Source organism: Sceloporus occidentalis, unplaced genomic scaffold (assembly GCF_023333645.1).
Source record: "Sceloporus occidentalis isolate IW3139 unplaced genomic scaffold, rSceOcc1.0.p SCAF_4, whole genome shotgun sequence".
Lineage (NCBI taxonomy): Eukaryota > Metazoa > Chordata > Lepidosauria > Squamata > Phrynosomatidae > Sceloporus > Sceloporus occidentalis.
Window position 1 is genome coordinate 44,916,139 of NW_028316984.1, and position 15,810 is coordinate 44,931,948.

At 40.1% G+C, this 15,810-nt stretch overlaps 1 protein-coding gene across 7 annotated transcripts in view; it reads right to left on the bottom strand.

Annotated features, from left to right (window-relative positions):
* TANK (TRAF family member associated NFKB activator) overlaps positions 1-15,810 on the bottom strand; it is a 51,024-nt gene that overhangs the window by 15,390 nt on the left and 19,824 nt on the right. For 4 of the 7 annotated variants that reach the window (XM_089519900.1, XM_089519899.1, XM_089519898.1 and 1 more), the window contains 2 exons: positions 9,970-10,069; positions 8,224-8,357 (listed from right to left, as the gene is read on the bottom strand). The exons of 1 other annotated variant lie outside the window; for it this stretch is intronic. In XM_089519900.1, coding sequence (XP_089376026.1) covers positions 8,224-8,357; positions 9,970-10,069 — 234 coding nt within the window. The remainder of the gene's footprint in view (positions 1-8,223; positions 8,358-9,969; positions 10,070-15,810) is intronic. 2 more of the 7 variants (XM_089519901.1, XM_089519904.1) reach the window with 2 other exon arrangements.

Sequence of the window (15,810 nt, forward strand, 5' to 3'; positions counted from 1 at the left end):
CGGTAGAAGTATATAAAAGTATACATGATGCTGAGAAGTTAAAAGAGAAATTCACGGTTATCTAATGTGAGAATCAGATAAAAGAATTTATTAAAAGTACAAAATTCTCTACCACGTGTGGCAATTGGCATTAGCCTTATTAGCTTTTAGAAATTGTTAGACAAAATCATAACAAAGAGAGATAAGGATATCAATGTTTGTTAGTAATATACTGTCCCCAGGATGAGAGGCAGCATGCTACTCAACATCAATGGCTGGGGAACATAAGTGGGAAGGTGTTATTCCCCTCATGTCCCAAAGAGATCTAGTTGTCTACTCTGGGAAAGAGGATATGGTCTACACCAGCCTCTGGCCAAATCTAACAGGGGTTTCCTTAAGTTCTTAAACAAAATCAGCCTTGCACACACTACTATCAAGTTAGGCTGAAACAATTAAAAACCATTTACTGCAATGTGCAGTTACCTCTCCCTGTGGACAATTATTCAAAACAATCGTGTACTATTTTGAATACATAAAAGAGCCACACCAGCGGCACTCATATTAATACTTATAAATGTGGGAGATGTTGTCTTATTCCATTTATATACTCTGTTCACTATTATTAATTAGTTTCAGAATGTGCTAGAATCAAGATAAAGTGCATTTAAAGGAGGTGACAATAGTCTTCAAGTACTGCAATTTCTCGAACAGCGATGATGCAGCTATTTAGCACTTAATAATTTAGGATTATGCAAGATGTAAAACTTCAAAGATAAAGAAATTAAGGCTTTTAAAAAGACTACTTCTCTCCTACACTTAAGCTATTAATATACCATATAAAATGACAGTCTATACAAAAAGGGAGAAATCTTCAGCAAGAAAAAAAGAAAAGGCAGAAAAACTTATAGATTAGAGAAGGGACAGCAAAACTGTCCTTTTTTTGAGAGACAAAACCCCAGCTCAGATGGATGCAAGACATTTTTTTTATTTTACTATGAAAAGAACAGCAATGAAGCCAGTATGTCTGGTTAAAATTACACTAGACAGACTGACAGATACAGATGCATTGCAGAGTAAATTGGAAATGACAATGCCAAGTCAAAATTTCTAGCTCTTGTAAAGCAACAGGAGCCACCCAGAGGTAATTACATCTGAAATAAATTAGGCATTGTTCATGTTTTGATTTTTTAAAAAAAAGATGATTAAAGTTGCACTCTTACACCCACTTACTTGCTCAACAGAACCTTGTTCTGAGCAAATATCTACTGAATTATAGTATAAAATGATACTATGGGGAAAAGCAGTCTTTCAATCAATGCACGGGGCACACATTTTTACTGCCAAAATTATGATGGCTGGTGTGTTTGAAATGTACTAGTCCTCAGAGCAGAAACAGGGATATTGACTTACTGGTGTTACTACCCATCTCCCCCCAAACCCTGCTTGATTACTCTCTGGTTTCTCTCATGTCACTTTTGTGGATTTGGCAATACTACAGTAGTTACTCCCCATATCCCCCCTCCCAAAGAAGGGGGTGAAAAGAAATGTCAGAAACCACAGGCTACATGGAATAAACCTACACTGCTGCTCAAGCCAATATCAGAATTCAGTGCTGTCCCCACCAAAAAATGGGACAACACTCTCACTTGCTTGAAGTACAGTGAAAGGGGCCTTGCATCTTCTTCAAACATGGCTCACATGTATTCAAATATACTCTTAATCTAATTGTTAATATATGTGTGTGTATGTGTATGTGTAACTACCAAGAATGTCAGCCTGCTCAAATTAATAGAATTCCACATTTGTATACACAAATAATACATAGTGGGTTCTTTGGAACTTTGAAAATCTAGCAGAAAGCAGACTTGAATCATGAAAGAGACTTACCCTCCCCTCGATATTCTTTACTATTAGTCTCTCTGTCTCTGCCTGTCTCTCTCTCTCTGTATGAATCACACAGAGAACATTTGCTACAAATTTGTTAGAGATATAGTAAAATAAAATATGGAGCAGCAAAATTGCCCTGAGGATAACAGAGGTGTAGTTAGAAGGAAAAAATACATTTTATCAATCTTGGATAAAAGAGCTAAAAGAGTACCACATTTTACTCAGATCTGTCTGGGAGCCAACGACATTTACAATAAATAACTGGAGAGAAGAGCGAGTTGGGGGGGGGGGGAGGAGAAAAGAGAGAGATGAAGGAAGAAAATCAAAGTAGTGAACAATGCTCAGATGATGACATATCTCTTAAAAATTAACAGAGAAGTGGCATGTATCAATGCTACATGTGGCTTTTTAAGCTGAAAAAGAGAAAGTCAAAAGGTATTGCTGACAAATATGGCAGAGATGAAGGTTTTCTAACCACAGATTTTGCATGACAAATGGAAAGAGGTTTGGCTGTGGAGCAAGAAACTGGATAAGATTCAAGTGCTTAAAAGAAAGTGAAGCCAGGGTTGAAACAGTAGAAGCAACACAAAGAAGAAATGGGGAGGAAGGAAGGAAGGAAGGAAGGAAGGAAGGAAGGAAGGAAGGAAGGTTCATATCTGCAAATGACCTTCCTACTCAAAGAAATGTAAAATATGAAGTCGAAGGCTTTCATGGCTAGCATCCATAGGTTTTTGTGGGTTTTTCGGGCTATGTGGCCATGTTCTAGAAGAGTTTCTTCCTGACGTTTCGCCAGCATCTGTGGCTGGCATACGCGGGTGTGCTTTACGTGGCTTTTAGCATTCTCTGAAGATGCCAACCACAGATGCTGGTGAAACGTCAGGAAGAAACTCTTCTAGAACATGGCCATATAGCCCGAAAAACCCACAAAAACCATAAAATACTTCCACACCCTCAAATGATTCTGTCCTTTCTCCTCTGCTGATACTTATGTCTGAAATTGCCTTCTAGAAAACCTATGTGATGCAGTTTTTCTCTTCCTACAGTATTTCCTGAAACCCCACACTGAAGCTTTTATGCCTAACCCCTTACGTAGGGCAATGCCTGAATGAAACTGAGATGAAGTACAAGTAACTGAATGCTGTTTTTCTCTTTGCTTCCATAGAACCATAGAATCAGAGTTGAAAAGAGACCAGATAGGCCATCCAAGTCCAACCCCCTGTCCTTAGGTCACCTTTTCTGTGTTCAGTTTTAGACTGTATGATGTTCATGGCAGAGGCCAATATTTTTTTTTTTGGGGGGGGGGGTTCTTCTTGAAGACTGTATGAAGCAGCAGCATTATGAACAACAGATTTATTGTTAAGTGCAAAGTACAACTGAACAGGAATGGTCTACATGCAAGAGAAAGAAAGGAACAGATAATACAGCATTACCAAGAGATTTGTGATCTTCTGTCAGCTTGAGCCTTCTCTAGGGTTTAAAGCCAACTGCAATCACCACAGAGTGACAACAAAACCTTACATGTACACTCAACAGAAAGCATCAATATCCCTATCATTCTGACAAGAGTACTGTTTCTAAATGCCTGTTGGGCCAAAGTTTATATTTTAGATGTCCTCCTAAAAATGTAATGTATGATGTGATCCTAAGATCTTGGGAAGGTGGAGATGGACTTATGTCATGCTTAGAGTACATTTCACTGAAATACATGGGACTTTTTAGTCAAGTAATGGCCTAAATACCCTAAAGGCATCAGATCTCAGCTGATTATGGAAGCTAAGCAGGATCAGCCCCATTTGGTACTTGGATGGGAGACCACCAATGAACACCAGGTGCTGTAGGCTATATTTCATAGGAATATATGAATATTGTGAGTATTCTTTGGCTAAGAAAACCCTATTAAATTAATGGGGTTGCCATAAGTCCGTAAGCGACCTGGAGGTAGGCACACGCGTGTGCGTGCACACACACAGACACACTGATTAAATTGAATTCCATTGATTTCAGTGGGGCTGCTTAGATTGGGTCCAAACTAATGTCTCCATGCTAAAGAGAAGATCAGCTTGTTAAGTTTACTTGTAACATATTTGTTTGAGGTAATAAATGTAGAGTGCGCCTGCATCATACACGGGTGTGCTTTACGCGGCTTTCAGCATATGCTGAAAGCCGCGCTGGGAGAAGGGGTGCTGCTTCCCATAAGGAATAATGGGCATGTGCCCATGGCAAGCGCACGCCACCACACCGCTGCATGCACAAGCCCTATTCATTTAAATGGGGCTTAAGCATAGGTGAAATTCCCCTTATGCAAGGGAGTCTGGAACGGATCCCCCATGCAAAGGAAGGGCAGACTGTAGATGGTTCTCTATTTTTTTCCTGTCCTATGGTTGTCAATTTTTTTGGAAAGTTTGATAATCTAATTTTTTTCCAGTGAAAACCCTACAAAATATAGCTTAAAACTTTCATCTATATTTCAATAATACAAACACTAAGATGTTAAAGGAGAACATTTTCATCTCAAAAAGATGAAGGAACAAGCGTGCAGGCTAAAGCAGATGATTCCAAAACAATGATTCTTAAGCTACTTTATGTGGAGATTAAGAATCATTTCCTCCATGTTTCTGGAACTGGCACCATATTTATGCCCATTGACTATTGCTATTTCTTTTTTTCCTTCCACAAAATGCAGATAGACCAAAATTTATTTAGATCAGTACTAAAAGTGGAGGTGAGTTTCCAGGAAAGAAAGAAACAATTGTAGCTAATGGGCAAAACTATGCTCTTGGTATTGACATATTGGAAAAAAGTAATTGCTGGCCCCCTACATCTGATACTCTGAAAAGCTCTGCTCCAGATTAAACAAGAAACATGTTGAGTTGCCCTTATCCAAAATATTTGGGACCAGAAGTGTTCTGGATTTTGGTATATTTGCATATATATATAATGGGATATCTTCAAGATGAGACTCAAGTTTAAATATGGCATTCATTTATGTTTCATAACACCTTATATACATTGCCTGAAGGTAACTTTATAATATTTTAAAAGAATTTTGAGCACAAAACAAACAAACAAAAAGCAAAGGTGTCACTATTTCAGCCACCCACGTGGATAATTTTGGATTTTGGAATATTTTGGATTTCGGAATTCTGGATAAGGGAGACTTAACCTGTACTGTTTCAGAATTAAATTCACCAAAATAGCTGTGTCTACATTCAGTCTTTCAAAACTGTTGAGAAATTGCAAAGAAAGACTACAGCTAGTTTCAATGAAGGACATTGCTATGGATCAGTAGCCTCAGTATAGTGGACATTAGAGGCACGTGCATGCTCTTCATGCGCATTCACACACGCACACACAGAGAGACTTCTTGATGTCTTCCATCTGTCAGTTGGATGCTATGGATACCCACATGTATGCTTGTTATATTATACGCATTGACCTAGGGATGAAGACACAGGCCTCTCATGACACCAACAGTATTTCTGGGAGGACATAAAAGGACTGGCCTGAATCTCTTCCAGCTTCTAAGATAACTATAACTAAACAGTAGAGGAACTAAACAAAACCACCAAGTAGGCAAACTTTGTTGAGCCTTAAAAAAAATTACAAAAGAGAAAATATGATTCTTGGTATACAGTTACATTACCACAAAGAGTCATCTCAGTGTCCCTCTGTCTGGGAATGAAAGACAGAAAATGCCACCAGAGGATTAGACCATGGATTTCAGAAGGTACTATTGCCACCCAGCATCAGAACCTTCTGAAATCAGTGGCCTCTTCCTCTTCTAATGGCATTTTTGTTTTGTTTCCAATTTCACAATTCTGAAGCAGTAATTATAAATGTTTGTTGAGAGAGCGAGATTATCTTGCTCTTAAATTAGATTTCTACAACATAATTACCAACTGTCACTAAGTTGACAAAATAGGTATTTTTACAACAAATTAACAGATATGATTTTAAAAATTGGTGAACTGACAGAAATGCAACGTTTGCAGTTCAGTTTCTACAGACAATCCCTGTGATAGTCTCCAGATCTAGCTAAGTGTAGGATCCACAGAAAGGCAAAAAGCAACAAAATGAATCTCAACAAAAGAGGTATAGTGTAGCTTGGTTTCTGAAGCATGGATCTTGTGCTGAGCTCTTCTTAAAAGGGAGATTGTCTTGGAATTTTGTGATATAGACTCTTTGAAGAAGAGTACAAGTTTCACAAACTAGAAAACAAAACTAGATTTTGTCCTGATATTACAGAGTTGCTCATAGTCACTGAGAATTTATGACTGATACATAAAATTGTTCAAATATGATGGCTTGCAACTCTCATCTTCACTTACATCTTCCTACCTACAAAGCAAAGTTGAACATGAAGGACTTGTATACTAAGAACTGTATGTACAGGAAATGCTTAATGGAATATCAGTTCAGAGAAACCTATCAACTGCTAGCAAATAACACTAAAAAATGAGTAGCAAGTAGGAATGTGAAACGCCAGAAGGTTGGTTTGAGGAAATTTGCCATCAAGACTGAAAGCCATTTTAGATGTATTGATGATGATGACAATGATTATGTAAAATAAAATCATGAAATCACTTGTGATTTTCAGTTTTACAGGGAACTGTATGTAAAACTGGATAATAACATGGAATTTCAAATAATGTAAACATGTAAACAGAGACAAAAAAAGAGCAGAGATTTTTCCAGCACCCTCATTCTTTAACTAATCTTGCTTCTAACTTGTACTGCTATTTAAAGCTTAATGTTAATTTTTCAAAAAACAAACCAGTAACTGGACTGAAATGCATAATGTGTTAAATGATAAATACTTTCAGCAAAGCACCTAAAAAAACCTTGCATCATTCATCTTTAAATCAGGCAGCTTGTACCCACGCTATTATCCCAGTTCCTCCCACAGTACTTCGGCATGTTTGATGCAATGAGGTCTCTCATCGTTCAGACACGTAGCAAACCTCAACACTTTGGTTAAATAGGATAAAAGGAAATCCTACTGGGTCACCGTGATTTACACAGCTTGATCTTTAAGGGAAACAATAAAGGGCACCTACTGTCTATATTTGGGCATCACATTATATTCATGGGCCTTGGAACCACGCATTCCCACTCACTGCCTCCCCCCTCATGCAGCTGTAAGAAATTCAGAAGCTTTCGCTTCTATTTTTGATTAACTGCAGTTTAAAGTGTCATCTAACCCATACGTTCCAGTTAGTCTGAACTATGGTTTACGGAAACAAGACAGCTTTGTAATTCATGCTCTGAAGTTAGCTTGTTTAAAATATCACATAGTTAAGATAAATAACAGTTTTGGGGGTTCTATAAAACAAATTGTAGTTAATCAATTTGTAGGATGCCTTGCATTTGTTTGTTTTGGAGAAAGGCTTCTAGCAAACTGAATTAGTATTACTAATTGTACTATTATTATCACCAATTACAACTATACTACTATTACCAGTAGTAACAGCAACAATACATCAAGAGCAGAAGTAAGATTTCTCTGTAGATGTTACCAGTCTCTAGAAGTCCCTGCCAAGAGAATCTGTGGTAGCCCTCTCCCTGTTCTCTTTCTGCTGCCTGGTAAAGAGGGTTTTGGCAATTAATTGGCCAATGAGGAAGGAGCTTGTTACCAACTGGATGCTTTACCTTTCTTACTAATATGTTTTGAAATTGTTCTTAATTTAATTCTGTTTTAGCAGTTAATCTTGTTTTTTTGTGTGTGTGTGCTTTTAAAAAATAATGCTACTGTGAACTTCCTTCTCCAATTTTGGTGAGAAAGGTAGGTTATAAATCCAATAAATAAATACATTGTGAATAAATGCATTCTTCTTATAGCCATTGGGGGAGCAGAGAGAGGGAAGGGAACATGAGCCCTGGGCTTGAGCAACTTGGTTCCTGTCACAATAAACCATGGGCTATCACAAGGATGGACAATTGCAGCAGGTCCAGAGGCACATTTTCTGCCCTGGGATGAACCAGGAGGTTTACATTTACTGCTAAAAATGACAAGAGACAAAAATGGAATGGAAATCCAGTTCAGGTTTGTAAAAAACCCAGGTATTTTTAATATTCATTTGTTTATTTAATATAACACCATTTTTCTTTCACGTGACCCAAGGCCAGAGTCTTGGAATCAATTTAAATAAAAATTGCTGCCTCTGGAACTTTCCAGAAAACACATTTTACCCTTTTGTTTGGCCAGAGTTGGCCAGGGCGTCTCAATCAGGGGGTAGCATGCATACTTCCAGGGCCACACTTTGCTCATTCCTGTACTATCATGAGGTTTAAACACAGATGGTAAGTGTTCTCTCATTTATGTTTTTAAAAACCTGCTTCCTGTAAAAAGCATCATACCTTTAAAAGCTTCTCTCTCTGCATTGCTAGTTTCAACTTTTCACGGAGCTGATCACAGTCTAAGTTCAATAAAGTACCGTTTCTTCTCATTTCGCTGTCTTCTAGGACTGCAACTTTGGTGCCTGAAGGATGGTCTAGAAAATGTTTAGAAAACTTACTTACGCACAGTCTGTTTTTACAGGAGATAATCTCTATATAAAATAAACATATGCCCACAAATATTTCTCATACAAGGCAGATGAGTGTACATTTTCCCCTTGAGTAAACAAACTGGGCAGTCAACTTTAGAAGCGAAACACATTTACTGTACCTGAGCATTGCACCAGTCTTAATAAAGTTGTATCATCTAGGAACAGTAAGTGAAGTGCTTTTTTTCTTTTACGAATCACCTTCAAATTCTCACAAACCCTTCATTCCTCATTCCTCTTTTCAATTCAGTGTTTATTTCCCTGTTTCATCCCCCCCTCTTTATTTTTAACTCACTGCACTTCCCTTTTCTCTATTCATCTGTCCTCCCCCATCTGCCCCCACACAGCCTCCTTGCCTGGAAGCAGGATTTAATGAGAACCATGGCTTCCCAGGGGCATAAATCCAGAACCAATATATGAAGTGACAGCATTTTTTAAAAGCATCTGCAAATATATGCACACGCTTTTTCCTCATGACTGAGTAATCACAACCAGCAGCCATTCATTGTTCCTCAAGTCAGAGGCTAGACATCTATGTCTGGACATGGAAGCAGTGTTTATATATTATTTAAAAAAACTACTCCTAGAATCTCACAAGCCAGGGGATTTGTGGAACTGTAGTCCAAAAAGCCACTTTTATGAGTGCTCTCACCTTAGCAAGACAGGTGAGAATATATCAAGAATAGAACCCTGCCTTTCAACATCTGGCTGTCTTTTTCTCAGAGCTGCCAGGAGCTGAGGTTTTGCACATACTTTTAGCCCCTCCTGTTTAACTTCCCAAGTATTAAACTAACAGCCAAAATACTTGGGTTACACAATTTACCAGAAGAAACCCAGGACAATATAAGTCTCATACAGATACCTGATCTCCAAACAGTTTTTAAAAATAATTCTTTCACTGCTAGCACAGCTCCATTGCCTCTGAAGTTAATTTTTAAAAAATGCCTTTTAATTTTTAAGAAAAGGGTGCACAGGTACACACACAAATAAGTTTCAAAGTTCTTTCAGCGTATTCACATAGCTGTAGCAAGCTTACACCCCATGGTTTGAATTAACCAGTTTTATGAATGAGGGAGCACTCTGAAGAGAGTGGAAAGGGACTGGTTGGCTGTATTCCTACATTGAAAGCTGATTGCTAGCAAATGCCACTGACATACCCACCCAAACCATTCCTCCTATGCACACCTCCTACGCTGGCAATGAGGAAGCCAGGTGGAGGTGTGGAGAGAGCTCAATTTAGTACTGGAACTGCTTTTCATGGATTTCTAGTGTAATGTTAAGCCATCATTTATCATTTCTACCCTAACTGCATCAATCACAATCTGGCAAAAAAGCACCAAAACATACAATCTGATCTTGTAAGTCCATTTAGAAGTCCAACTGAGCAAACTAGTATGCATGCAAGAGGTGGCAGCTTTTTGCTTTGTTCAAATGCATGACAAAAAAAGGAATTTGGGCTGCTTAGTGTTGGGACAATCCAGAAACCACAGATCATGCAAATATGCATTTGTATGTTTCTAGCTATACTAACCCCCCCTCCCCAAAGCAGAGCACCTACCTCTACCAGCAGCCAACTGTGATTTAAGTTTTGCAATTAAATTTGTTAGGAATGTAATTTTTTCCTGTTGTTCACATATCTGCTTCTCATAGCAGTCTGTCTGTAAAGATAATAAAAAGTAGTTATTTTGTGTTGATGAGATACAGACCCTGCTGTACAACAGCATCAGCAACGATGCTTAATATTCAGAAATCCCAATGTTACAATACTCTAATTTGTTGTGACAATGAATAGTTTAAATATGGACTTCACTACTACACAGTGTAGAAATGGCCATAAACTAGGCCATTTTAAAAAGACTGAATAAATTCACAGAGAAAAACAGCTACCAATGGCTACTAGTCTGGATGACATCCTCCCAATGCCATTTTCTGGACAACATGAGTAGGAAGGTGCAATTGCACTCATGCTCTGCTTTTGGACTTCTCATGCATATCAAATTAACCACTGTGGGAACAGAATTCGTGACTCAATAGGTCCCATCCAGCATGGGGTCCTGCATTCTTAAGATTCATAAACTTGCCAACTGGCTATTATTATTATTATTATTAACTTTATTTCTAAAGCGCTGTAATTATACACAGCGCTGTACAAAGTCGGTAAAATTAAAAAGTATATAAAAGTGGCTGAGTGGTACTGAGTGGCTACTGGCCATATGCCACTCAGTACCAGCCTTTGGGGAATAACAGTGAGAATGTGCTATTTAGCTCATGGCCTGCTTGAGGCTGTCTCCTGGGCATCTAGTTGGAAATTGTGTGAACAAAATGGCTTCCTTTGATCCAGCAGGGCTCTTTTTAGATTATATGTACAATACTCCTAGTTTATTGTAACAGTTGAAGAGTTGGCAACTTTTACTTATTTTGCTCCATCCCTTTAGTCCCACTTTTTGATCACACCTTCTTCAAAGAGGTCAGGGTGGTATATATGGTTTCATCCCACTCTGTTCTTTTCCCTAGGTAGGTTGGGCTGAGGGATAATGACTAGCTGTGCTTCTACTTTGCTAGACAGAGTTGTATTAGTGCACCTGTTATACATCAAGTGCTAAAGATGGTGCAATAATTGGCATTAAGAGGTCATCTATAAGGTCCAATTATTGTCCAGTCAAGAAATGGTGTGTGTGTGTGACCCTCCAGGTGTTTCTGCACTGCAGCTCTCATTATTGACTGGGCTAAGGTTGAAGAGGATTGCAGTCTAACAACATCTGGAATGTTACACTTATCCATCCCTGTCTTACATGATCAGATTAGTGATTTTGGTGGCTGGGCAACAGCATATCCCCCCCCCCCAAACCATTATGATTTTTCAGAATTCTGAAAATCCAGTGTTTTAAGTGACAGGAAAGGAAGATAGATGCCTTTCCTCATACAGGAAACAGGTCTACCTATAACCAGATTAATAGTGAAGCCCATTAAAAAGTCAAAAAGGCCAGTATATTCCAGAAACCAAGACAACCTCAAGAAGCAGAGATAAAGCGGCCAGTGGGGTGGGGGTAGGGTGGGTGGAGACACATTGCTGAGACCTAAATTGAAAATGTACAACAGCAATGACTTGTCAACACTTCTGTACAGAGCACAGGCATGACAGCTAAAACAGACAGAAGAGAAGATGCTTTTGACAGCCAGCGTGCACAAATAATTCTTTCAGAGTCAGATGGCAGCAACAAGTTACTGACTAGAAGATATACTTGACAACCAAACATCCATCTGCACACAGCACCATCTGGCTGGGATGACTTTGGCTTCTAATCATTTGACACAGCTCTGATCTTTGATCAGAGCTACACAAGTGGCCAACCAGCAACTTTAAGAATCATAAGAATGTAAGAACTGCCGGATCAGACTAGGGCTGCTGCTACACTGCAGAACTGATGCAGTTTGACACTGCTTTAACTGTAATAATAATAATAATAATAATAATAATAATAATAATAATATAGTTTATTTGTAACCCGCTTTTCCAAAATTTTGATCAAAGCGGCGAACAATTATATATAAAAACATTCCAATAAAAACAATTAAAAACAGCATTAAAAACAACACAATAATACTAACAACAAAAGGGCCAGATAGAAGGGGAAGTCAATATATACATTTCAGGGTCATCAATGAAAAGGGGTAAGGGAAAAAATGATTTTTCACGGTGGAAAGGCTTGGGAAAAGAAATATGTCTTCAGGTTCTTTTTAAAAAGAGCTAAAGATGTGGTGGAGTGGAGCTCATCTGGGAGACTATTCCAAGATCTGGGGGCCACGATAGAGAATGCCCTCTGTGAGGTCCTCGCATAGCATGTCGCTGGGACCTCCAACAATTTCAGCCCTGTTGACCTGAGTGTGCGGGGCGGATTATATGGGGAGAGGCGGTCCTTCAAGTACCCTGGGCCCAAGCCATTTAGAGCTTTATAGGCCATTACCAACACCTTGTACTGAGCCCGGAAGCGAATAGGCAACCAATGAAGATCTTTCAAGATGGGTGTTATATGGTCAGACCTGGAACAACCAGCGACCAATCTCGCTGCCATATTCTGCACTAACTGTAGCTTCCGGGTTCGGCACAAGGGTTGCCCCATGTAGAGCGCATTGCAGAAATCCAATTGAGAGGTCACCAGAGCATGTACTACAGTTTCAAGGTCCTTCCAGTCCAGGTAGGGACGCAGCTGGCATATCAACCGAAGCTTATAACAAGCGCTCCTGACCATCGCATCCACCTGAGATGACAGCTGGAGCTACGAGTCCAGGGGCACTCCCAAGCTGCGGACTGAGTCTTTCAAGGGGAGCGTGACCCCATTCAGGACCGGGTGGCAAATCGCACCACCCAGACCCGGGGAACCTTTCACCAGTACTTCTGTTTTCTCTGGATTCACACTGAGTTTGTTTTCCCTCATCCAGCCCATTACCGACTCCAAGCAGGCATTTAGAGGAGAGATGCCATCCCTAGTTACTGCATCAGTCGGGGACACTGAGAAACATATTTGGGGGTCATCAGCGTACTGATAACACCACACCCCGTGTCTCCGGATGATCTCTCCCAGCGGTTTCATGTAAATGTTAAATAGCATGGGGGACAGAATCGCTCCTTGAGGGACGCCAGATGTAAGCACCCTCTTATCGGAGCAAACGTCCCCCAGCTGCACCATCTGGAATCTACCGAGAGGTAGGAACGGAACCACTGGAGCGCAGTGCCCCCGATACCTAACTCCCCCAGGCGTTCCAGAAGGATACCGCAGTCAATGGTATCGAAAGCCGCTGAGATGTCCAAAAGCAGTAACAGGGACACGCTACCCCTGTCCATGCCCAGACGGAGATCATCAACTAAGGCGACCATGGCAGTCTCAACTCCATAGCCCGCCCGGAAGCCGGTTTGAAATGGGTCCAGAAAATCCGTTTCATCCAAGATCGATTGAAGCTGGAAGGCGACTGCTCTCTCGATCACCTTCCCCCAAAATGGCAGCAGCGATATAGGCCGGTAGTTATTATAAGTCAGGGGGTCTAGGGAGGGTTTTTTTTAGCAGGGGTTTAACCACTGCTAATTTTAATTTAGATGGAAATTGTCCCTCTCTTAAAGATGTATTAATTATGCAGTGCAACATAGTTAGCACCGCATCCCCCCTGAGCCGCCAGCCATGAGGGACAGGGATCAAGAGAGCATGTCGTCCTCCTAACACTTCGAAGGATCTTGTCCACTTCCTCGGTACTAACAAACTCAAAATGATCCAGTATAACAGAGGCCACGGAAGCTCTGGACACCTCTCTTATAGATTCTGAAGAAATGCTGGCGTCGAGATCAGCCCTTATCCGAGAGATTTTATCTGCAAAGAAGTTATTAAATTTGTCACAACAGGCTTTAGATGGTTCTAAAATAGGGTTCAGGGAGGGGGGCAGATGTGTTAGCTTCCTCACTACCCTGAACAGATCTGCCGGACGCGACTCTGCGGACGCAATACGTGCAGCATAGAACAAATGCTTTGCTGCACCTATTGCCACTCCGTAGGCCTTCAAATGAGACTCTAGGAGTGCCTTGTCGGCTAAGCGCTGGTGTCTTCGCCAGTTGCGCTTAGTCGTTGCACAGCCCGCTTCCTTTCCCTGAGGTCTTCTGTATACCAGGGTTGTTTTTTGGAAGCAGGCCGGAAAGGACGCTTGGGAGCGATACTGTGTATAGCCCTGGAGAGATCTATATCCCAGATGTTGGTCAGGGCATCAACAGAATCGCCGTCAGTTCCAGCCATATACCCCTCTAGGGCTTCTTGGAACCTTTTGGGTTCCATCAGCCTTTGAGGGTGGACCATCCTAATAGGTTTGCTACCCCTGGGGGGGCTTAAGGTAGAAGCCTTGATTCGAGCCTCAACCAGAAAATGGTCCGTCCATGACAGGGCAGAGATATTAGAGATCTCTGCCCACGGAGACTCCATGTCCATACTAAAGATTACATCATTACATTCCATAGCACTGAGCCATGGCAGTTAAAGTGGTATCAAATTGCATTAATTCTGTAGTGTAGATTATTATTATTATTATTATTATTATTATTATTTATATTTCTCGCCTCTCCCAAGGATCGAAGCGGGATTATATCATTAAAATAATACAATACAATCCAGGAAAACAATCTATAAAATACTAATACTGAATTATACATTTCTATTAGTTCCTTAAAATATCCAATCATTAAATAGTTATACAATCATAATCAGGGTGGAACCTTAAGCATAGTCTCTTATATTAAATCTGGTGGATAAGCCCACTGGAAGAGATCCATCTTAAGTGCCTTCTTAAAGGCATCTAAGGTGGTAATAAGATGGATCTCTTCCGGCAAACTATTCCACAGTTTAGGGACTGTGGCAGTAAATGCTCTATGCAGCAAAAGAGCTTACCTACATAGAAATACTGTTCACATAATGACCAAGTCAATGCCTATGGAAAAGCCCATCAGCATGGCATTAAAATGATAGCATTGTGCTGGTACACTCAATTAGGACTGATTAAAATAAACCACAGACCTACGGACCTAAAGAAGTCCATAGTTTATTATGGCATCCAAACCTGGTATGTGGGTTGGTCTCTCCCTAGAGCAGTGGTTCTCAACCTTTGGGCCTCCAGATGTTTTGGAATTCAGTTCCCAGAAGTCCCAGTCAGTATGCTCATTGTTCAGGAATTCTGGGTGTTAAAGTCTCAAAAATCTAGAGGACCAAAGATTGAGAACCACTGCTCTAGATAGACAAGAGTCATCAACTAAGAACAAGCCACATCTTATAACTATGGCTTGTTGCGGGGAGAGACAAGCCAGAGTGCTAGGCTGGGGTGTTGCATTAAGCAAGCTACAGATGGAAGGTTCATGCTTTATTGTGTCCTGGCTGCAGCAGAAGTAACGAGGTAGTACATATCAGAATTACTGGTTTATCTCTGTATACAAATGTGTAGGTATGCTGGCTAATAAGACTAAATGGTAGTCAACCCAGCAGGGAAGCATATGTAACATGGGTGGGAAGTCTTTTCTGCAGTTAGGCTACCAGTGCGTCCAAAATAACTAATAATGTGCTAGAAGGCCAGCTAAGACAGTTTTGGGAAAGGGGAGCTGATAACTTTGGGAAACGTTTTCATTTTGTATGGCAAGCTCAAAAAGGTCTTCTATCCACAGTTCTATCCAGGGTTGGGAAGCCCTTTTTGGTTTAAACCAGGTTTTTAAAATGCATTGTGTTAATACAAAAATTTAAATCCTGCTTATTATATTAAAACTGTGAGACATTGTTTTATGTGTTACAAAGCTTGATCAACTGTGTCTTAATGCTTTTGAATATTAACACATAAAAGTTTTTAGGCTTTGGTATGATTTACATCTTTCAATAAAACT